At 48.0% G+C, this 24,280-nt stretch overlaps 1 protein-coding gene across 1 annotated transcript in view; it reads left to right on the top strand.

The window, feature by feature from the left end:
• Positions 1-1,054: 1,054 nt before the first annotated feature.
• LOC142570309 (phosrestin-2-like) overlaps positions 1,055-24,280 on the top strand; it is a 374,436-nt gene continuing 351,210 nt past the window's right edge. The window contains exons 1-2 of the mRNA XM_075678700.1: positions 1,055-1,144; positions 5,507-6,013. Of these exons, the coding sequence (XP_075534815.1) occupies positions 1,055-1,144; positions 5,507-6,013 (597 nt within the window). The remainder of the gene's footprint in view (positions 1,145-5,506; positions 6,014-24,280) is intronic.

The following is a 24,280-nucleotide window of genomic DNA, read 5'->3' on the forward strand; positions in this document are numbered from 1 at the left end:
TGCGCAGGTACCGAAACTATGCCATTTTACACTGTGTTCCAGTGCCGTGCTCATGCTCTGCGATCCGCTTGTTCTGCCTCATTATTCGTGTAGCACTGAATTATAACGCTAGTCATGTTGTGCCTTGTGCACAGCCCGCGAAATCGTGCGCTGCGCGAAACGGTAATAGCCCGAGTGCAACGCCGACAGCGAAAATGCGCATCGCCGGAAAAGGAAAAAGCGAGGAGAAAAAAAAAAAAAAGTGAAGGCGGGGCCCGTCACGTATGTGTCACGCGATCCTCGAGGTCCTGCATGGGAGAACGCAGGGAAGGAATTCCCCTTGCGGAAGCTAGACGAGTCGAGTGGAGAGAGAGTCTCGCTATGCAGTGGAGCCCGCCTACTGAAATCATGGGTTTGCGGCACTGATATATTTCTACCTCGGCTATTAATGGGAGCCGACCTGAAGAAATTTTGCGACAGAACGCTGCCTAGAGTACAAATAACAACTTGCAGCGTATAACCAAAATTTGCCATGGGGCCTGGTGAGGGGCACTTTAAGTAAGTAAACTGAACTGAACTGAAAATCAGCATTCGCAGTTCAGAGAGTGAAGCAGGGCGCGAGCGTCAATGTTTCCTGAAAAAAGATTACTTTGGTAAAAGTTAGGAAGGATGAGACTGGGAAATCATCAGGCAGAAGGCGCGCTCGGCCGACTAAAGGAAAACAGCAAAGGGAGATTGCGCGGAAAGGTTTTCGTCTTCCATTAGAGACCTTCGTAGTTCTTGATGATCGTATTTTCTAAAAAAAGATCATTAAATAATTTTGATCTCAAACATTTTTCTCTAGCGCAATACACTACCGCGAAGCTTGTGAGGAACTTGCAAATAAATAACTAAGTTGACAAATGAACAGCTCACTGTCGTTACGGTACCAAGACCATCCTCGTTGATGATGCGCCTCGACTATGAATCGTATCCACTGTGGAGGATAGCGTAAGAATCTGGCGGTAGGAATAAACACCTTGAAGCGACCAAAATGCAACGCCATTTGAAGGGGCTTTGCAGTGAAGACCCAAAAATGACGAAAGGTGACAAAAATGAAATTGAAAGACGATTAAACCTGCTGCTGACGTTGAGGAAAGACAACGTGTTCCTGAGAGCGTTGGAAGTGAGAAAGGGGCGTGTGAGCCATATAATTTATTGTGAGAGCCACACTGGAGCGAAGTTTGATAGACGTCAACCAGAGGTTAAATCGCCTCCGAAATTTTTGTAATCAGCATCGTCAGCATCATCCTCACAATCACATAATCGTTATCGGCATCATCATCGTCACCATTATTATCATTACAACAGTCATTAAATACCCAGTGTTCCCAGGGGCACATATTCAGTGGCCTATACGCAATAGAACAAACATACCCAGTGGCGCTTATATATTGACTTCAATATATCGGGGCCGGCCCATGAAAGATGTTATGAACACATACATCTCGTACGGAAAAGTTAGGGTAACTCGCCAAGAAACGCTTCGTCTTCAAAAATGCTTGCAGTGATGCGCAGGGAAACAGCTCATGCGATTAGCGTAAACCAATGAAGGGACACACAGGATCACTGAAGACACTTTTATTTACAATCTCTAGTGGAGGAAGTAGGCTGAGAATACAAATGGTAATCAGTACACCCACACGCCACAGTGTTTGCACGTTCAGCTGCCACAGAGAGAGAGAGAGAGAGAGAGAGAGAGAGAGAGAGAAACAAAATGATAAATGAAAGGCAGAGAGGTTAATCAGGGCTGTGCCCGGTTGGCTGTTCTACACTGGAGGATGGGTAAAAGGGAGGGAAAGATTAAGAGAAGGAGAGAAAGTCCACTGTGGATATCGCCGACGTGGTAACAGTTTCTGCTTTATATCACTGACGGTCACTCAGTCCAGATCACAGATGGTCGCTCAATCCGGTAGCTTTAAAAAATCGCAACAGCACTTTTATGGTCTTTTGTAGCTGCGATATGCGAGGCTGTGGTCCCAAGATCTTGTTCAAGATGAACGTTTTTCTATCTAACGGCTTTAGAACTGTGCAGAGGTCGTGCCTCTTATTTGCAAAAGATGGGCAGAAGCACAGTAGGTGTTCTATAGTCTCTTCGACACCGCAGGCATTGCACTCGGCGCTATCGGCCATTCCTGCAGTCAATCACGTATATGCATTAGTGAACGCGACGTCCAAGCGTAAATGGCAAAGCATTCTTTCCTCATTTAGCGGAAGCCCTGGTAACCACCGCAGTTGTACAGATAAATGCTTCACTAAATGCAACTTCGCAACTGCAGCCAGTTTAGTCCCGCTTGCGCCAAACCAAAGCATGTGCACATTCGGAAGCAGCAAAGAGAGCTTCACTAAACGTCGTCTGCCAACCACAGCCAGATTTTTTTGCCGCTGGCACTGTAGATTTGCGCTTAGTATCTCGCACTTCGAAGGAACTAGGGCGCGATTGCATAGGCGTCTATATTAGGCGTAAAAAAATTAATTAGGAGCCCACGTTCTGAATATTATCAGTCGCGCCCTGTAAAGTACCGCCGTGTATCAGTCAGTGCAAGAAATAGGTTAGACAGATACTAGCAGAGAGAAAAGTACTTGAAGTACCCAAACACTGCTAATCGTATTAAGAGATGTCCGAGTATTACCTTTATGTTGTGACTACGGGTAGTCTTTTTTTTGCGCAGCTCTACTATATGTGTATGCAATACTGAAACGGTTAGACTACAAAATCGGCTTGAATATATCGAGAATCATGAATAATACTTGAACTGCACTGCATCGATTGATGAAATTTCAACTAGTGCAAACAACATGGTGGCTTGTTCGTATACTGTCAAAGGCGTTATATTCGAGCGCCAGGCAATGCTGAGAAGCAGTCTTAAATGTACCACTGCCGCGAACTTTACACAGTACGATTTTTGCTCGTTAAAACGGCAGCTTCGGATTTACCGTGTTGGATGAATAATACTTACCTTCCCTTTAGACCGCTGAATACAAACAAGTCCGAATAACTTCCCCTGAAATCCCCACTGCGTGCCACGAGATTTGTTTCACCGCTTGGCTTAGGTGTCCTACAGGTAAATTAGCTTCGAAGAAGTAGCGAAGCAGTCTGGCTTGAATAGTGACGATTTCTCTCTCGCACACACACACACACACACACACACACACACACACACACACACACACACACACACACATATATATATATATATATATATATATATATATATATATATATATATATATATATATATATATATATATATATATTGCAAGATACAGTTCTAACGTTTCGGCTCGTGGATGCGTAGCAAAGTGCTGTGTAAGCAGGGACAGTCACGTCTTATAAGGCTACTGGTTATGTAGAACTCGCATTTGGGGTCGATATACGAATGGGGCCGTATTACCGCTCCAAATCACACTGTATGGCACGTGTACAACATTCGGAGATCAATAGAAGGAGTCAGATATTGTGCATATTTGAGTGTATTACCAAAAATAGGCGGACAGTGCTTTCATGGCAATTGGAAACGCTGAATTTGCTAATTGACATTATTCCAATAGTTAAATATCATATATTTCAAACTGGTGGCCAAGTGGCAGTAATAGAGTAGAAGTCGTGCCCTCGTGATGATTTATACATTCAAGAGAAATCTTGAACCTAGCGCGAATTTCGAGATATTCGTCTCCAAATGTGCTACGAAATGCAAAGTCGTTTCACATGGTTATGCCACACCTTACATCACAGAGATTTCCCACGAAAATATGAACTAAACTCAGGCAGCCCACCATTCCGAAAGTAACAATAAAGTCTCATCACGGTCATTCAGTTAATTCACTAGAATTACTCCCCAAAAGAACCACTCTCTGTCTGCCGTACCAAAGCGTAAGCGTGGGTGTTATTAATGGCCCAGCTCAATTCCCGAGTGATACCCTGCGCAACAAGTAGCAGTTTCACCTGTCGTCGAGCGTATACTATACTGAACTATAAGTGTGTTTCCGACGTTGCTGTGAAACGCGTATTACGTTCAATACATTAATTTTTACGCATCTTTGTGTGCGTGCTTGTAGCGCTTGCTCTTCAGTCTGTTCAGAGAGGATATGACGGTGTTGTGGCGCACGCTTCTCTCAGTGCACTCAGGGGAGATAAGATAATTTCTGTCCAACAAGCGCACCGTTTTCTCAAAACAAGTGGGCTCGCGTCGACTTCTTTCGCGAGCGACTGCGGAACCCCGACGAACAACGTCGCGCAGCGTGAACGCGCGCAAGTCTGCGCGCGACCTCGCTCGCCTTCGACAGCGAGAGGGAGAGCGAGCGCTACAAGCGCTGGAGTCGCCGCGCGCTCGGCGGCCCATTGGCCCGCTGCCACGGAGAGCGGAAGTGACGCCAGTCGCCCGGGAGTCTTCCGGTGGCTCTAAAAAAGCGAAGCCCGCTGCTATCCGCGTGGTGCGGCGAGTGCTGTGTCGATCGCTCGGCGAGGGCGCAACACCACCAGAGCCAGCGGGTCTGTCTCAAAGCCGCGCGACGCGCGGAAGAGGCGTGGTGTTAGCGCCGCGCCGGAGTCGCCGCTCGTTTGGAGTCCTGCGCAAGCCATTTCGGCCTTTCGCCCTCCCGAGTCTCCGCAGAGGTCAGAGGGCACCCGGGTTCAGGAGACACGAAGCAGGCCAGCTGTTTCGCTTCAGCTCGCATTCCGGTTTCGAAGCCGTTTTGGTAAGCGCTTCGCGCGACAGGGTCGACGGCGACACACTGTGTCAGATAAACATTATTCGTCGACTGAATAGGCTTTTTGTCATCGCTCGTATCGCTGACACTTCGACAGCACCGTTGTCTTCATCTCGTCGTGAGGGAAATTAAGAACTTGAAATTCTTTACGGCACAGAGTGGTTTGAGCGTCACCCAGAGTGTTGGCCTTGAAGTCGTTGTTCCTGCTGGCTGCGTAGCGACGCCCAAGTCAACAAAAACCTCAGTGCGTCTGGAGCAACGAGAAAATTTCGAGTGACGTGCTTTGCAGGCGTGTGTGTGCGCGCGCGTGTGTGTGTCAGCCTCACTTCAAACGTGTTGGTTCTGTAACCTGGCGCAGCTTCAAAAAGAAAAAAAGAAGCCACTTGTGCTTCGGAGACATTGGCGAAAACGTCTCTCCGCTTGGTAAAGTCCCAGGAACAGCAACACGGGACTGCACTTGATGTCATCGGCGGTTCGCGCAAGGCAGCATTCGCCTGCCAGTTGAAGAGCCGAGAAAAGCGCAACTCAAGCAGTGCTTAGGTGGCTATAATCGACAGTGTCATCCCAGGGCTGCAAAGACCCGCGAGAAGACCACCGCTGACACAAATTCGGCAGCTACTGCTTCTATTGGTGCTAAGTGAGAGTGGAGCAGAGGCCATAAAGCGAACGAACCAAGACATTCGGCACAGTCGGCTAGCATCCCTGACAGGTCAGCTACGAACCGCGCTTGCATCACGTGTTTTTGCCGCTGCGCGAACTGTCACAGTCCTTCGAATAGCAGAAGCAGCACCGACAGCGCTGGCAAAGCCGCCGCCGCGCACAAAGACAGTGCGGCGCCCGCATTAGCGAAGAGCTCATTTCAACGAATGCCGTTCGCTCCTCGAATACAGTAGCCACGGCCGGCGTTCTGAACAGAACCGCAGGTGGCAGCGGGAACGGCACGAGCCGCGCGCAGTCCCCGCCGGCGACGTCGTGCGCGCAGCAGCAGCCGAGCAGCGCAGCACGGCTGGCCGCGGCCGGCCCCAAGCTGTCTCGGGGCGGCCTGTGCTGCGTGCACGAGGGGGCCGCCACCGACGACGAAGAAGCGGACGACGTGGCTCGCAAGTCCGCGGCTGGTCGGCGGCCGCCCCCGTCGCAAGCCAAGGTGGCGCGGTTCCACGAGCTGCGGCGGCAGGCCTCGGCCAAGTCGTCGCCCGAGCAACGAAAGCGAGAGGCCTCGCCGCCGCTATGCCACGTCGAGCTGCGCGGCAGGAAGGTGGTCAAGAAGTCCTCGCCGGACTCGAAGGTGAGTGGAGTGACCGGCTCTCCTTTTACGTCATCCCGCTAGCGTGCCGTCCAATTCCTGGCAGAGATGTCGACCATAGCGAACGATTGAGGTGCTAAACCGAACCACTGCAGTCGGACATGGTATTTCAGATGAATGTATAGATGAGTGAGGTGAAATACACGCACAGTGGTGTGTATCAGGTGCTCACAAAGCGATTCTGAGGACACTGTAGAGTTTCATGGAACACTTCACCGTTGTGCTGCCGGTGACACACGTGTCCTAAAAAAAAAAAAAAGAACCTTGCTTCTAATTCTTAGGCAGAACAAGTGGCAACTACCAATATACAACAATAGGTTTGGAAAGCATATTTAGCGCCAGCGAACAAGGACAGAAGGAAGATGACACCACAAAGCGCACTGTGGTGTCGTCTCCCTTCTGCCCTTGTTCGCTGGCGCCAAATATGCTTTCCAAGCCAGTTTGCCAACACGCCCAACAAATGGCAATGTTGAAACAACAGGTCCTCAGCTATTTTCTTTTTTTCATTTCAAGCGCGTAACAGCGTCCCAAGTGGAAGGAATACTCGGAAAGAACACACACACACACACACACACACACACACACACACACACACACACACACACACACACACACACACACACACACACACACACACACACACACACACACACACACACACACACACACACACACACACATATATATATATATATATATATATATATATATATATATATCGCATTTAGTTTTGTGAAGCCACAGCTACGCAGCAATGGTCCGCGCTAAAATCATGCTGAAATCAAATACTTCTACCCAGTAACCATAGTTCACATTTCTTGAATTGGTGTCAGGGCTTAGCAGCGTCTTTCTATGGAACTTCGTATCGAGCTCCATGACCGAAGATACTAAGATAGGAAAACACCCTTAATAGACCGCTTCGGTTGCTCCACATTTAGCACTTCCTTCGACCGTGTCTTGGAGACAATAAGCGTCGCGCAATCCTCGATATCTGGTCGTTACTACCGCCGCCGCGCTCAGGTCACGTGCAAGCCACGCGTGATTTGTTTCGATGGCGACGAGTGCGGATATGTTGCAATGGCTTGGGTTTATTCCACGCGTTCTCTACTTGATGCGGTACATTTGCTGAGGTTCGAACGAGCGGGTAACATTTCAGATGATAATAATCCACTCCCCCCCCTCCTCCCCCATGGCTATGACGATAACCTCCTACTATAAGAAGACAGGCTTGCGCATGTTTGTAAACAAAAGGGCGTAAAGTCACACAGTGCAAGCAAAGAGAGCAGACGGATACGGTGACACTCCGCCTCATCTCCGCTGTGTTTTGAAGTGAAGACTAATCCTCAGGAAGTGAGTTCTCGAAAGTTTTCCCGCGAGTATTATTCTTCTGTTTCGATAAAATTTCCGCCAGCGAGGTTTTTGTAAAATTTATTTGGCCCGCATAAAACCTCACTATAGCGCCACCACATTTCTGCAGTGTGACGCTCGGCGGCTTGTCCATTAAACAAAAGCTACAGTAAGGTTGTTGCGCAGTCCAGACTCATTGTTTCGGTGATCTTTGCTGCCAAACAAAAATAAACCTTTAGCTTATACGGCTACATGTCAAAGGAACCAAAAGGCTGGCTGAGTCCTAGCGACGGCCTTTTTTACCCCTCGATTTGGTTTGTCCTGTGCTGAGATATAAATGTCGTTTCCAAAATTATCGCTTTAAGGGCTACTGGTCATCATTTCTTTTCTTCCGTTGTGGAAGCACAACCAACGAGTGTTTCTTCACAGTTCCCGGTTTCATGGATTAAGAGAAAAGGAAAAGGGAGCAAATTTCCGACTCCTGAGAGGAAAATGTATTCCATCTAGAGTGAACAAAGGGTGGTTATTGAGAAACGTGAACGGAAACTGGTTATTGACTGGTTATTGGCTTCTCTGAAGTGGCTTTATATATATAGCTGGACTTTCATTTAGAAATTCAAGTGAAGGCGGAAGCTCGAGCGGCCTGTCTCACTTCTCAGGGACGTCCTGAGAAGAAGACGGTAGAAGCAAGAAATGGACGTCAAATCCACACTCTATCCTCTCCAAGTAAGAATTCTCTTCAGTCACACCAACGCAGCGAGTACTACTCCCGAGCAAAGAGGTATAAGCGGATCCGACGGGCGAGCTGAGTGTATCAACGGACAGAATGAGCCGACTGCTGCATAAAAGGGCAATCGAAAGGCTGCGTCCCATCCGGCTACACTCCATGTAGACAGGGAGGAAACAGCAAGAGACGCTGACCTGCTTTCTTTTATTACTGTTATCATTATCTTTTTGTTTCTCTCCTGATACACGTGCCATATTTTGCTGATGAAAGTGTTCCGGAAAAAGCTGCTAAGTTGGCGACTGAGCTCGCTGCGAGCGTCCTTATTTTAACGTTCACGCGCCCCTCCCTCACTCTTCCCCCTCTCTTTCTTCCTGCTTTTTCATCCGGGAGAGACGACTTCAGTTCGATTCAGTTTATAGAAGAAATAAGGAATGGAAGTCCCACTTTTGTTCTTCTGCTGTCCATCCAGATGAAAATGAAGCAGCTTGCTTCGGTGAGCTTATCGAATTTGGAAAAGAGATACAAATAGCTGGTGCAAGCACAAAAAAAAATAGGAATATGAAAAAGAAAGAACGGTGCCGTAAATACGTCCCTTCTGTTAACAAACACTCCATGCTCTTTCATAAGCCATTGGCACATATGAAAGTTAGCGATTGTTCAAGAACGGCTTTTCGCGCGTGAAGAGCTTCGTGAATGCAACCCGAGGTCCGCAAAATAAAAGCAGTCCAATGCATTATATACCGCACGTGATTTTCGTAGCGATGAATGTTAGGTCAGCTTTTCAACCAACTATTCCGATTGTGCATCGACCGACCAATCGCGGCCCATATAGATAGCACGCTAACCCAGATTGGCCGTGTCTGAACACGCGAGCACTGGTGCTGGGGCGTCAGCTTGCGAGCGAGCTTGAGCACTGGCGTTCGAGAGCAGCCTCGTAGAAACCGTGCGGCGAAGTGAAAGTTGTGAGGGGGCCACGATGGGTGCAGTCGGCAGAACGTCGCAGAGAGAAGTGCCGCACACTGCCAGCGCTTTACGCCTGTGCCTCAAAAGCCACCTGCGCCGCCTGGGCTACCATCCAAGCCGACCGCCTGACCTTACATGCCCGATGCACAATCCTCTGCACCGGCCGCTTCTGTACTTTATCCAGGAGACAGGCCTCGTTTCTTTTCTTCTTTTTTTTACTTGTAGGCCATGCCATAGGCCACACTGGTGCCAACGAAAAAAGAAACTATTCTTCAAAGCACTGTTCTCGGCGCTTGAAAGAGTTTTAATCGCTAGCAGAGTTCGTGGTCACCGACGTGCACTGTCGGGAAAAATTGAAACGCGAACAGCGGAGCATAACTGAACATATACGGTGCGCGCCATCGGGTAGTCGTGGCGAATGTCGTAATTATTATTCAGCATCTAAAGCAGCATGCCAAGCGATATTAGCCAGGCTAGCGTCTCCAGCCTATCATTAGAGTCAGCATGTCTTCCCCAACGGTTCTTGCGAAATTTTTGACTTCCGTGGAGAAATGGTCTGTAGCCTAAAGTTATCCCAGACAATCGGCTCAATGCACTCCAAGCCGACTGGCGCTCAATGTCGAAGCGAGGGCAGTTGTTCATGTGTACTGTACATACAGCAGTCGGCTCACGTCAACAGCCGTCGCAAATGAGACAGCTCGGCGAGGAATGGGCGCGTATTTTTTTGCAGGCTATATACTCTCAGCTAAAGGCGGCGCCGGAGGGTTACATCACATCGCTAGGAGTCGGTTCGGATAACAACGTGCTGGAGTTACTGTATGTGGCTCCCCCAGCAGTAACTCTACATCGCACCCATATGAAGGTGTACGGCATGACGTTAATGTCCCAGAATGTGGTCGGGGGTGTGAAGAGCGTCTATTGGAAACGGCGTCTAAACTTGTGTATCACTTTTCACGCACTAATGGCCACCTCACAGCGTCGCGTAGCCTCCGCCACACTGTATCGTTTCTTTTGTGAGTGAGAGATCCTTTCGTGAAGGGTTCTTTTACCCTGCCTCCCCTCCCCCTCCCCCCCCCCCCCCCCTTCACCTACCCGCGTCGCCGTTGGTGCGGAAAAATGTCGACGCCGTCCTCTGCCAGAATGGAGGCGCAGTGTCGGGAAAAACCTGTCGCTGATAGCGTCAACCTCGACGTGCGCTTATAAAGCGCCGGCTCCCTGCCGATCCGGAGGAAGCCTTTGTCCGCAGGTGTCGACGCTGGAAAGCCGGTGTCGAGGCGGTGCTCTCGCCGTCCGTCGGCAGAATGCGTTATCTAACGGACTGCATTCGCACCGTCGTTTCCTATGCGAATGAACAGCGCTCGTTAAAAAAGAAAAGAGAAAAAGGAAAAAAAAGGTAATTCAGTAACGAGTGCGAACGTTGTACTTTTTCACAAAGCAGCCTTGCTTTCAATCGTTGGTTATATTAAGACGAAGTGTATATATTAAGCCGCAGCAAGCTCATCATCGAACTCTGCCGAATTTTCAGATCAGAATTGGGGACGAATAAAGAGATGATTGAGGAATTAGAGTTTAATGCATTCGCTATAGTAGTAGTAGTTGTAGTAGTAGTAGTAGTAGTAGTAGTAGTAGTAGTAGCAGCAGCAACAATAATAATAATGCAGACTGGAACCACCCATATCCTAAGCGGAATGTTGCACATGCGCTTCCACAATCCTTGACCGACGCGTCACCAAGGAGTCAGAGGGAGCGTAAGCCGTTGCTACAAAATCTACACCATAATAACGCTGGAATTGCTACTAGTGCTGTTGGTGCCTCCAGATGGCGTAGTGCACCACTCGCACTAGCGTTACTGCACAGGCTTCCTAAAGGGAGCATACACATTAACTCTACCTGTCCCAAAGAGGAGATGATAAAAAGCTGGAACGTAGAAACTTACTATTCCCCTAAGGCACTAAACAAGTAAAAAGAAAGCGAAGAAAGATCGCTATATATGTTCTTGTACTTCGTACCGCGGATGGTGTCAGAAAATTAATCTCGGCCACTATGACGCACATTTTTGGTAACTTGCTTTGGTCTTCTTTAGCAGAGTTTTGTCTATTGTTGTGTCTCTGCAACGCCCCCCTTCCCGCCTGTGCACTTAATGGAATTTTCGATCTTATTGACTGAAGTGTTCTCCACGCGGAAGCGTCTCGAAAAAGCGATCCATTTCACCGTGCTTCATTTAAGACGACGTATCATTACGACCGAATCTTGTACCACGCCGGGTTCTAACTCACGTATACATGGTTAAAAAAAAAAATAAACTCATGCCTGTTTATATATCTGCGTGTCTTCGCTTGCTTCCGGACACAGAAGCGAGATCATGCAGGCTACGCTGTAGAGTGATTAATTGTTTCCCTAACGCAAGCCGCGAGCTCCCTATTTCTCGCCCTTAACAAAACGGGAGAACGCTCGTGCATGTAAATATAGCGCAAAGTGCTTAGTCTAAGTAAAAGCTACACTAACAATTTCTGCGGGAGCCAGCGACGAATAGTGCAGTTAAAGAGCAATTGGTTGAGAAAAGAGACATCCTGCTTGACCTAATAGAAAAGCGTCACGCAACGTTCTCGTTGCTAAGACCGGAGTTCCACGTTACTCTCCTACTGAAAACCGTCTGGCGCTGTTGAGGTTCGTTGATTGGATGTTTGTTTGATCAGAATGCTTGCTATACAGGCGGGCTTAGCCTGCAAGTCTAGGCAGACAACTATACTCTGAGTGATCATCTCTTTCCGCTTTTCAGAAACGCATTACCACGTGTCCATCAAGTCAATGTTGCGTAGATTAATATTAGAGTATACAATGCGCAGTGCTTCCTCCCTTTCGCAGTATCCTCGTACCTTCGGGAAAAACCGTCTGCTGCAGACACGTATGTCAAAAGCCAGTTCTTTGCGAGTTGTTGAACAAAGCCTTTCTTTTTTTTTTTTAGATTGAAACCTTCCTTGGTAGGAACAAAGGAAGTGGTCGCACCGCCATTCGCTTCGGTCGCCACCACATGAGCCCGGTAGTGATGGGATGTAATCGCATTGGGGCCTCTCCGATTTAGATAAATAATATTTTGCTTCTCTTTCGGTGTCCTTATGCACAACTTGTTTGTTTTACTCTGTCGTTTATCTTGGTCATTGACTACCCAAGCGTCTTAGTCATCCTAGTTCATTCCTAAGCACCTTATTGAGCGACCACCCACTGTAGTCCATGCCAGCCGCTCAAGTGACGCAATAGTCACGTCACGGTACACGCACGCATAGACATATACCGCAATGCTTCATCGACCGTGCGGTGCACCCAACGACGCGCGTTCTTAAGCAACCTCGTTTACTACGGGCCACGCGTCGCTGGGGGAGATTCGGTATTGCGACGGCGAATTCAGGAGCACGAAATCGGGCAGACTCAACTCCAGTTCACATTTACGTAAAGCGAAGCAGTCTTGGTATGATTGGCTCGTTAACCATGTGTGTTTGTGTGCATATATGAGGTACGTGTGGTTATCGAGGTATAAATATTAGCATTGAAGAGCAGCATGTTATACGAAGAAATGATTTTATTTGCAGTGAATTATAGACATGCTGGATATTATACGCACATATTTACATGCAGTAAATCGCGCATATATTATTTGTTTAAATTTTCAGTAGCGACCCACAGTGCCGTGTGGCACTCCTGCTGCGACACTCCTCCTGGCCGCGAGAAAGGATGTTCCGTGCCGCTTGTTGAAGCATGCGTCCGTGGCGGTCGGCGTTAGAGGCCGGACGCGTACGAAAAAGTGCCTCGAATTCGGCAAGAGAGCTTCGCTTTCAAACAGTCACGTATGCTAGCGAAATCGGCCTTCGCTATATCGGCCCCAAAACGGCGTCATTTTCGGTGACGTCCGCGTCGGTCACACCTTTTTTCGGAAAGGGCTGCTCCGTATATATCGGCCTCTGTAATTTATAGAGCCTCGGCGACAACACCCTCTGGACGAAGGCAACACAGGAAGCCTATGTCCCGCGCAGAGACGATCACCTTCGAAGCGGTGAGAGGCGGCGACGCCATACCGCCCCAGCCCCAAGCCAAGTCTCGGCGCGAATAGTCTTCCAAATCTAAGGTCGGTGGGGTTTTTTCGACATGTCCGATTCGCGGAGCACCACTGCGCCTATACTGTCTCGCAGCGCACAGGGTAGCCAACCAGGCGCATTTCTGGTTAACATCCCCGCTTTCTCCCTTTCTTTCCTCCTCCTCCTCCTTCTCCTCCTCCTGCAGAATGCATTTGCGATAAAGTATTGCTGTGTTGTCTCCCATATTCATCACTAGGGTAAGAAAGGGTACACTTGCAGGACGATTTCTGCGTCATGACAATATACATCGACTGGTAAGCGCATGGGTGCCGATTGATCACTATCCGCTTTCATCTTCACACAAACACGCATTTCTATGCCGTCTAGGTAACGTTTCCGCGACACCTAGATAACATTTATTTCAGTAGTAAACTGTAAACTATATATCAAAGACAGGAGAAGCCCTGTACTCGTCGAGACTACATGAACGCGCTCTAATTAGCTGATCCCTGCGCTTCTCAGTCCACTTAGCAAGCGTCGTCAGCTCGTGAGAAGGTTATTCCAATTACTAAATATTGCGAAAACGGTGAATTGAGAACGGTGAGGTTGCTTAGGCCTTCTGCACCCAGTAGGTGCTTCATGGCAAGCAAGGTTAACTAACTAACCAAACATTTAACAGCGGCAGGAGCAACAAATGTTTCTCGAATTGAACTGAATTCTGGGGTTTCACGTGCGAAAACCACGATTTGATTGCGAGGCATGCCGTAGTGGGGTAGACTTCGTACCTTTAACGGGCTTCCAATGCACGAGACACGGGCATTTTTGAATTTCTATTCCCCCTCCCATCGTAATGCTGCCGCCACTGCCGGGATTCAATCCCGCGACCTGGTGCTTAGCAGTGTAACACCACAACCGTTAAGCCACCACGGCAGGTAACAAACATTTATCGAGGTGGCGCTATGAAGGGGGGGGGGGGGGGAGACACACATGAACATCACTTTCTTTCGTCCTGCCCGACGCTGTGGTAACAGGCCCCAAATACGCGACGCAAAACGAAAAATAAAAACAAATAGAAAGAAAGAAAAACGAAGTTCTGACATCTTATATAAACATCTTCCTCCTCGACTTCGCGGTGTCGCTCGAGTTTCCAAAACAGGCGAGAAAGTTGTTTTCATCGCATGCCACTCGTCTGGCTGCGCGAACGCAAGTATGCGCAAACAGGATAAGAGAGAGAGAAAAAGAAAGAAAAGAAAAAAAGAAATGATGTTTATGCGACGCGTCACCTATTTCACGGGCGCGCGTGTGTGTTTGCGTGTTTTGACGCACGGCGGAGAGTTCACGGGGAGTCTTCCCCGCTCGGTCGCAACCCCGCCGCCCCCATTTTCATACGCCGCCCTCCCCCTACGTGCTCAAGCCCACGCTTCATGTGCCCCGCCACTTCACGCCTCATTTTACCCGCTGAATCCTAATGGCGCACCGCGCCGCGAGCGCGAGCAGTATGGAGATGTATATATACTTGCGCAAACATATCCTGTTGACCTTTCTAGCCTCGAAATGTGCCGCTTTCCCTCGTCATTTGTTGTTGCTGCCGCTGCTGCAGCGCATGCGCTGCTCGCGCTTTATTCGTGGGGAAGCTGTTTGCGGCTGCTGTGCAGTGTTTGTCTTCAACTGTCGGCCGTCGCAGGGCCGGGGACGGGCACGAAAATGAAGTCCGCGCGCTGTGCTGCTGCTGTACGGTGCAGTGCCGCCGAGGCAGAGCTGCGCCCAAGCAGGGAGCGGGACTCTCGCGCACTCGAGCGAGTGTAACAACTGGCAGTTATAACACAATTCGAGCAGCCGTTCCCGTAGCTTTCGAACCACATCTGCGAGGCAACTAATGACGTGTATGGTTCGTGTTATACGTGTAACTATGGGCTACGATAAGCAATTAACACGGACTTGAAATTATTTGTGTCCTGAAGAAATAGACCCACGGCTGATTTTGAGATAACCTGAGGATGTATACGTCAACTGTCTTGAGCGATTTCCTTGGAAAGCTTATTTCTGTGCGCTACATCAATATGGCCCGTCCACCAGCGGAGCACAGGGCCGCACTTGTTGAATGTGCAGTGAGTTCCCCTGTTAAAGGGAACACACGATTGCAGAGCACGTGCGAATCATTTCGTCTGGCAAGTGTATAATTGCCCGGCTTTGCGGTGGAGGACCTTGTAGTAGATGACGATAGTGCTGGCTTATTTTACACACTTTAATCGGCACTTGCAGCTACGGACGCCCAGCAAACTGAGAACACATTTGGGTGTTCACTTCGACGGGGGGCATCACCGTATACTTTGCTGAACTTCGCGATGACGGCGACGGCTGCCCCGCTCCAGCTGCACGCAAGTGTTCCGACGGGGCACCGAGCACCTCGGAAGTGAGCTTATGGGGTCGTTCCGGTGCGCGGAGTGCCAGGGTGTGCGCAACGGAAGCGCGACGCCGCGTTCGAGTTGGGTCCGCGTCGGGTGCTGTGTCCCGAGCGAGCATCGGCGCCGTGCAAGGGGAAGATCGATGGTTGCGCGGACGGGTGGGCTATACCCGGACAGATTCCGCAATGAGAAACTGCGATATGGCTGTGCTAACAGTAGCTGTCGCTGTGCTAGCTGTGACGTGGGCGCAATAGAGCGACCCGTATAATAAACGATCTCCTCTTACATAGCCGAGAAAAATCATGCGTTTTGCACGCACCTAAGGAACACGCGCGCGAGTTGTTTTCAACAATTCTAAGCCATTCGGGCGGTGGTTATCTACTCAACGTTACTGACTGCTATCCGATGGAGGTATTGCTCCCTGGCATAACCAGAACAGTTCATAAAGCAACGTACATATATCACAACAGTTAATAATACACGGGGCTCGCTTGCTTCTGTTATCAGTAATGGTATTTGTAGGATAAAGACAAACGACCGGTTATGGTGGAGGAAATGCGAACGCTATTATAGTTCATTTCAAATCGTAGCACCATGCCCTCGCCGTTGAAATGGCAACTACTATGACCTCATGATATGCCTAAACAAAAAACATACCAGTGCAGATGAAGAAACATAATAACACGTCAGATTAGCGTATTATCGTTCATCTTAACATGATAATAAAAGAAGGGTGAGCATAAATGAGATTTTACATTTTGACAGTGTATAATGAATGACGAAGTAATGACGAGTGCTAGATAGTAAAGTGGTGACGGCGGGTTTGTTTACCAATAAACTTCACAAACGAGAAGAAACGGAGTTAACCGAGGGGCCCGATTTTCATTAGTCATATCATGAGAAGCCAATAAACACTGACACCAAGGACAAACAAGGTTGTGGGATCGTTCCCCACCTGCAGCAAGTTGTTTTTTCATCCACTTTCATTTCCATTAATCTATCGTTTCTTTATTTCATTTATTAAGCACAAGTAATTTCCTCTATGTTGTCCTTGGTGTCAGTGTTTGTTGGCTTCTAATGAACGTCATAAGTTATTCCAGCAATCGTCCCGTGTGCTACCTGCACCTTTTGTATGCTTATTGATTTGCTGGCTTTTGTTTTAGTCTATCACGCGTACCCACTCGTTATCACTTTATGTGGAATGGTAGCGGGGTCAGACGATCACACACCACGCCACCTCAGCGAACATGCTGCACAGCTTGCTGCATTTTGTGCAGATTTTTCATATTTAGTTTAAATGGTTGAAAAAGTGTGACACTGAATGCACTGCCTGTAATTTCGTGGTTCACTGTATCCGGCACCTCCTGGAATACTTGAACAGAATGACGCGCACAATCAGCTTAAATAATAGTTGGTTGTGCCGGAAGTGAGACATGCGAAAGTATTTTGCTCTAGACGCGGCGCAGATGACACAGGTATTTATGCACGATTATTGAATTAATTCAGCAACATTGGCACGGCTTATAACCCACCATATGTCGATGATTTAAGATTGCATTCTCAGAGTAATAGTGTATCGAAATTGGCTAGACTGCTCGAGTGCATCATCTATAAAGGTGGTTATGCTACCCTAATAAACGGAATGAAGGCTGTCTTGAAGTGCTGCTTTCGGCTGCCGAGTAGTCTTAGTGAATCGTGAATATATTCCCTATTACACGCATATATATATACATATATATACATATATATATATATATATATATATATATATATATATATATATATATATATATATATATATATATATATATATATATATATATATATATATATATATATATATATATATATATATATATATATATATATATATATATATATATATATATATATATATATATCAAAGCAATCACGGCACAACTGAGGAATACTACATTGAGCTTAATCGAGACGGTTTTAGAGCGTAGTTCTGATTGCGGCGTTAAGGACACCCCTTTGAGTATGCCTAGCATTCGTTGTCTGGAAGCCGCCTGCTTTCTGCAGTACGCCCAACTTCGCTACTCGAGGCGACTCCGATATTTGTCCAGGCTGGGGGAATTGGAATTGCGTCATTCGTAACGTTATCTCCCCGTCCTGGTGCATCAAGCCTTTACTATACGCAACCATTGCAGATCAGCCCGAACTGTACGTGGGCGGTGCCGGTCTGCGAAGGCTGATCGACGTCAATGAAATTACAGGAAAACTTAGCGCACTTTGCGATGACTCGGCAAATCGAAGCGACGCACACTTGAACATACCAGCCCGAACGGTGAGGTGTCCCCCATTTAATCAAACTTATCGACCAGCGTTCGAGGCGTATGCGACCATTGCCGATACGCTACGGCCAAGACACACGCGCCGCGCTGCGTAAGAGTCACCCTCGGGTCCTCCGACATTTCTGATTCAATTACGGCGCCGACAGCCGCTGAGTGCCATCTGGCACTTCCGAGTGTCCCGTGCAGAGGATGGCCAGTCCCTGCGCCGTGGCCAGCGGGCGTTCTCTGCCGCGCTAAAACAGTGCAGCATAGCGTAAGTTTTAGCTTCCGCATTTCTTCACGGTTCAGCATAGCTTTAGCATGGCTTTCACGTTGAAGCTGCATGGATCGGCATTTACAACCGTTTCTTTGTTTATATCCCTTCATTCTGAAGAGTACAGATGCATGCGCAGTGACCCTTCCGGTGGCAGTGGCCAGCTTGGTTCCTACTTTCTTTTTATGAACCTGCCCATTGTATGCTTTTATAGTAAATAATAACAGTTTTAGTATTGCAGAAAACCTTCACGAGTAGCGCAAAAAACGGGGACCAAGAAAGACGCAAGCACACAGGACGGGCGCGACGTTACTTGTGTCTTTCTTGGTCCATGTTTTTTGCGCTACTCGCCAAGGTTTTCAGTTACGAACCAAGTGTCCCAAACAAAACTTTTCTTAGTATTGCAGCCCTGCACCGTTCAGCGTAGTCTTAGCATACAAATTTGATGCTGTGCTACGGAGTCCTGCGAATATAATTAACTTTCTTAATCCTTTGTGGCTTATGATGGCTCTAGCATAGCCTTCATCGTGGTGCACGGTTTAGGATAACACTAGCATAAATTTCGCATTGGTATTACGCTATGTCGTATGGTGTACAGTTTAGCCGCTAGCTTTGGAATCTAAACTTTAGCATAGCTTTCGCAGCAGTGCAGTGCTTAGCATGGTGTTATCTCTGTTTTTCGGAGGCTGGTCTCGGCAACCCCGACAGCGTCGACGCACTGCGCTTCGCCAAAATCCACTCCGTTCGTACGCGTTCTCGTCGTCAGCGGTGGAGACAATAAGTAGCAACACTGCAGCACGCGCGAGGTCCCTATCAATGTGCGCACTTTGAGTAGGGCAGTCTTATTGCGGCGCGTTATTGCAGCCGCGTGACGAAGCAGACTGCGATCAAGAGCTTCCGGTTGCCAAAGGAAAGCAAGCAAGAGAAACGAACAATCACAAAGCCTGTGAAAGAGAGATGGAGGGAGAAGGACGAAAGAACAGAAGACGATAACCGACGGTCGGCTTCGCTCGGGTGCGCGCGCAACAGCTTCGAGGTTCGCTCATGCGTCAGCCCTGTTCCTAATAGATCGAACGCCTCAAGCGCATTCTACTTCTCTCCTTCTGAGGATGCCGCGTGTTGGACGCCGCGTTAGCCGCGTCGCTTCCCGACGCAGGCGACAACAATGTGCATTCCAGGCGACAACAGCGAGGCGCCTTCTCCGAAGCCGTCGCGAATGATTGACTCCTTCCCGGTTCTTCACTCGCGGCGCAGCTGATCTTTTCCTCCTCTCTGCTCTTGGTTTTTGTTGGCGGAACAAAGTGCAGATGCCTTGGCCTACGCCACCTCGCAGCTATAACTGTTCCCTTCAGACACCCCGGCTTCGGAAGCAAGCTCTGACGGACCTCCCACTTCTACGCTGAGATCAAAGCGAGGTTCTTTCTTTCTTTTGCCTCCTAGCCTCCGGCGAGAAATTCTCCTTTATGTTTCTCAGCTCTCTCGTAGCGGCGCATTTTCTATTTCAGCTCGGGTCATTCCTTGCATTGAATGGCGCTCTGGTCTCACCCTTCAGTCTAGTCTCCCTTTTTTTTTTTGAGCCCTTTGTTTCGCACAGCACGCTTTGCTCCGTTGTAGCCTGATCACAGGATGAACAAGAACTACGTAGGATATAGCACAAGCCTCCAGTCTTTTGTTGAAAGCGCAGAGAAATGCCCTTTCAGCTTGTTATTCTTTCTTTGACGCGTGCCCATCAGTTGCAGAAAGTGCGCCTTTGCCTTCATGCTTTGAGGTACAATGACAAAACTGCAGCACCGGCGTAAAAATGCGCCCGTGTTCGAACTCAAACAAGAATTCTTTTGTTTCGATCGCACACATGTCATCGCAAAGAAGGAAGCGAGAATCACTACGAAGGAGTGTCAAGCAGAATTCATTCCCACAAAAAGAAATACAGGCAAACGAGAGCTGGTATTTTTAAAGACTGCGTCCGCACTGCGTTTTCTTTCGGACCCCTGACACTGACTTTCTATATTTTATTTCAAATACTTTCCATCAACTTCTCCCATACAGAAGCGATATGGAGTAGCAGGAAAATACTTCAATCGTCTCGAAATGATATCTCAGCTAAGCCTACTTCTGACGCTAGCGATCATCACATAGTGCTTTGGATCTTTCCTTCTGGCATTGATATATATGTATGTAGTAATACCATAAGACGCCAACAATGACACCCTCGGGCCCCTCGACGGTTTTCTTTCTTCTCCTTCATATATCACCATCATCATAATATATATATATATATATATATATATATATATATATATATATATATATATATATATATATATATATATATATATATATATATATATATATATATATATATATATATATATATATATATATATATATATATATATATATACGCTCATTGTCTTGAAACCGGTAGCGTTTATTTCGTCGCTTTGTAGTGTTCGTCACGTATGTGAATGTCAGCTTGGAGCGCAACACTAAAATGTACCGTGGCGGTCCCCACCTTCTCGGGGCAACCTTTCAAGCGCCCCAAGGATGGTTGCACCACGAGTCGCGCTTATCGGCGTTGCGTGCGTAGTTCAACAAATGACTCGAGGCCGGATATTTCGGTGAACATGACCGTTTTACACTGTTGAAAGTCAAAATTATACTTTTATTACAATTTCCTTGAACTTTCCCATATAAACATGTGCTGTAAAGGTTGCGACTAAGAAGTTAATCAATGTAGTCAGTTTAATTATTGAATTTATTGCTTTAGTTTTTCTTGCAAATGATGTCCGCCTAGTGACAAAACCGATGTGTGGTGACGCGATTCGGTCAATGTTCGCGGGCGTTTTCAACAACAGCAACAACAACAGCAGCAGCAACAACAACAACAACAACAACAACAACAACAACAACGACGACGACGACGACGACGACGACGACGACGACGACGACGACGACGAAAGTCTGAAGTGAAACAACAACGCGCATGTGTAGCAAAAATATTGCTTACGAACGTTAGAGGTTTACGTCGAACTGTTCATATACCAAAGAAATACTTGTGAATTCAGCCCTTCGTGGCCACAGGGGGTCGCATGTGTTTTCGCGACAAGCGTAGACAATGTGCAAAGCGCGAGCCGTTCACAAATTGTTCGTTATTGCTTGTCTCATAACTATGGCAAAAATTAAAGAAAGGGCGCAGAGATAAGCCATTGATCAAGAGCACATATCAGCCCGGCATTGGCTACATGCTTATCAGCGGAACCGCCTACGTGGACGAGCTATACTTCAGCTCGCGAACCACAGCATGGCGCGCGCGTCATTGGACGAAGTACGAGTGCGACATGACGAAGTGCTTGGTATGCATTTAAGTGCGTTACCGTGGTAGCGAGATAAACAAGGATGATTACAACTTCAGATGTGACGGCGTCTACTCGCCCTTACTCGAAAGTAGATGCTGATCCACCACTGCGGAAGTAAGAGCTTCATTCTGCATACGATACCGAAAATATTATGGACAAGACCCTTTAGTAGAACGCTTCCTACGTATTAGTCGATCTTCGCCCAATTTTCGACGCCCTCCGCGCGCTAATCTCATTAAGCGTCTGCGTTCAGCCGATATGCGCTCGCATGACCGTGAATCTGCCGGACGGAGATTTCAAGTGTTGGACGGAGACGTCAGCGGTTAGTTTGCGCGCGTTGGTAAGGCGCTAACGAATTGAATTTTCAGGCGTTCATCAATAATTCTGTTTTCGCATATTAGTCCAGATTAGCCTCAAGTTGGCGGGAGTTCCATTAGAGGCTGCTTTGAGTGCCGCGTAGTCTCTTCCCATTACTCATTCACGAAGCTCGCATGATGCTTCCAAAGCTCGCTTCCACAGCTCCTCTATATATACCGACGGCCCGCTTCGTTTTTTTTTCATATTGCACGAACGAAACAGTACGTGCCAAAAGATGCCGCCCTTGGCGAAGAGGCGCTTGGAAGTAAGGCTGCGAGTATTTAATATGAAGGCGTAATTGAATACCCTTGTAACGGCACGTTTAAAAAAGCACGAAAAAAAAATTAAAGCAACAAAATAAGGGCACGGCGCATTTCGCGATGTGATTTTCGCAGGATTCTGAACATCTCAACTTGTTCCCGCCCTAACACGCTCTCCGACGTTGCCGGTCCCTTTGCACTACATCACGGAGGCGGCGTGTTGTGAAGCAACCCTTGCGAGTTTGCTCAGCAAAGCGTCGAACTAGGAAAAGCTTTCGCCGTGTTTGGCGTCGCGTCAAAATCGAACATTATACACTGGAAAGCAGTAGCGGGGGGCACCGGGAGACACGAGGAAGGCTGCCGTCTTCTCGGTCACGTGCTGTGTCTGGAACGTTTCTTGGAGCGGCAACGTTAAGCGGTAATGGGAGTACCCTTGTAGTGCTTTCTCCTTTCTTCTTGTTTACAGAGGACAAAAAGAAAAGCAAAAGAACAAAAAGAAATCTAGACGAGCGCAAAAATAAATTGGGAGGTTACTATGAACTTACTAGCATACTATGACGTTCATCGAAAGCGATGCGGAGAACGCAGTTAAATTACCGAAAGAGAAAGAGAGAGAGAAAGAAAGCAGAAACAGTGAGGTTAACCAGAACGAGTTTGTGACTCAGGAATAGAGAGATAAACCAGGCTGTACGAGCACGACACAGGATGCGCGTAACCACCACCACACAGTGTAGCGCGTGGTCCTAGTGCTTTCAGAAAACGCAGAAGCGCCTTTGAAGCCATCCGCGCAAACTTACGACGGGACCGCCAGCGTTCGAGATCTTTTTCGTATAAAAGTGGACGATTGGCCAGTGCGTCCAGCGTCGTGGAGGCGCAGCTCTCTGCATATTATAAAGCGAAGGAGGCTACAGTCGAAGAGCAATAGCAGGGAAACTTGGACGAGGTCGTGGAAGTTTATATTTGACAAGCAGCAGCGCTAACCAGACGAGGACGAAGAGAAGACCACAAAACGAGCGCTTGTTCTTGTTCCTCAGTCAAATGGTACAAACCATTCTGGGGGATCGTCCATGAATCGGGTGGTGAAAACACTAGTACCTTTTTTTGTGTGAGTATCAGGAAGATAATGTGAAATGAAATAAGTTACTTGTAATTGTGATATAGCGGTAAAGATTGTGTTAGCATAAGTTGCAGACAGAACAATTTTAGTGCGCAACTGTTTTTGTCTCGCAGAGAAAGTTGCAGAGGGCTTCACGAACGCCCCCGTGTATAACCCAATACGGTAGCTTGTTGTTACTGCCTAAAAAATGGCTTCTGTTGTGATCCGCCTCCTTCGCCTTCGCCCAGTTAGCGCAGCTACTTGCCAAATATCAACAGACGAAGAGTTTGCTCCAAAGGGAATAGGGCGAGTTGTGTCCCTGAGTGCAAACCACCGCGCGGTTCTCGTCAGATCAGCGAGGCTAACCAGCATTCGAGAGCGTCGTTTCTTTGAAGGGAACCCAACCGCGAATGTCGGGAGCTGGTGGCTCTCGTTTTGCCACCAGCGGAGCCCTAGACTGCGCGTTCTTGTGCATAATGACTCTTTTGGAACAAGCAAAATGTTCATTCACTCATTGCCCTTCTGCAGCGGAATCGTTTAACCGCCTCCCTCGAGCGAGGCAGTTACGAAGTCCGTAGGAGATTCCAACCTTAGTAATCGAAAATTCCGCCATCCAAAGCTTACGTCCATTGGAAAAACAGGCGTATGGCGGGCTTTAGCTGACTTTTGTAGATTACTGAGGATTAATTGCTTTGGCTAGGCAAGTTTGGCTTTATGCAGCTCGGATAAGGATCTTTTCTATCCCGCTGCTCGTCTTTCTATCCCCTCTCCCCCTTCCCCAGTACAGGGTGGCCTACCGGGCTCATCCTGGTTAACCTCCCGTGCCTTTACCTTATGGCTTCTCTCTCTCTCTCTCTCTCTCTCTCTCTCGTGTCTATCCCTGACACTGTTGGAGGTGGAAATGGACTATCAACAATAGGACAATAAAAAGGGCCAGGAAGTGACCTGCACGCACGCGCTACACAGAACGGCTCCAAATCAGATCCTTGCGTATATATGACGTTCGAAGCCAGGACCACAGTATCTCTGGTACGTGAGCGGTCTTCTCTCTCAGCTGATCTGTAAGCTGCAGGGACGAGTGAACGCAAACGCTGTAGCTC

Source organism: Dermacentor variabilis, chromosome 2, assembly GCF_050947875.1.
Source record: "Dermacentor variabilis isolate Ectoservices chromosome 2, ASM5094787v1, whole genome shotgun sequence".
Classification (NCBI taxonomy): domain Eukaryota; kingdom Metazoa; phylum Arthropoda; class Arachnida; order Ixodida; family Ixodidae; genus Dermacentor; species Dermacentor variabilis.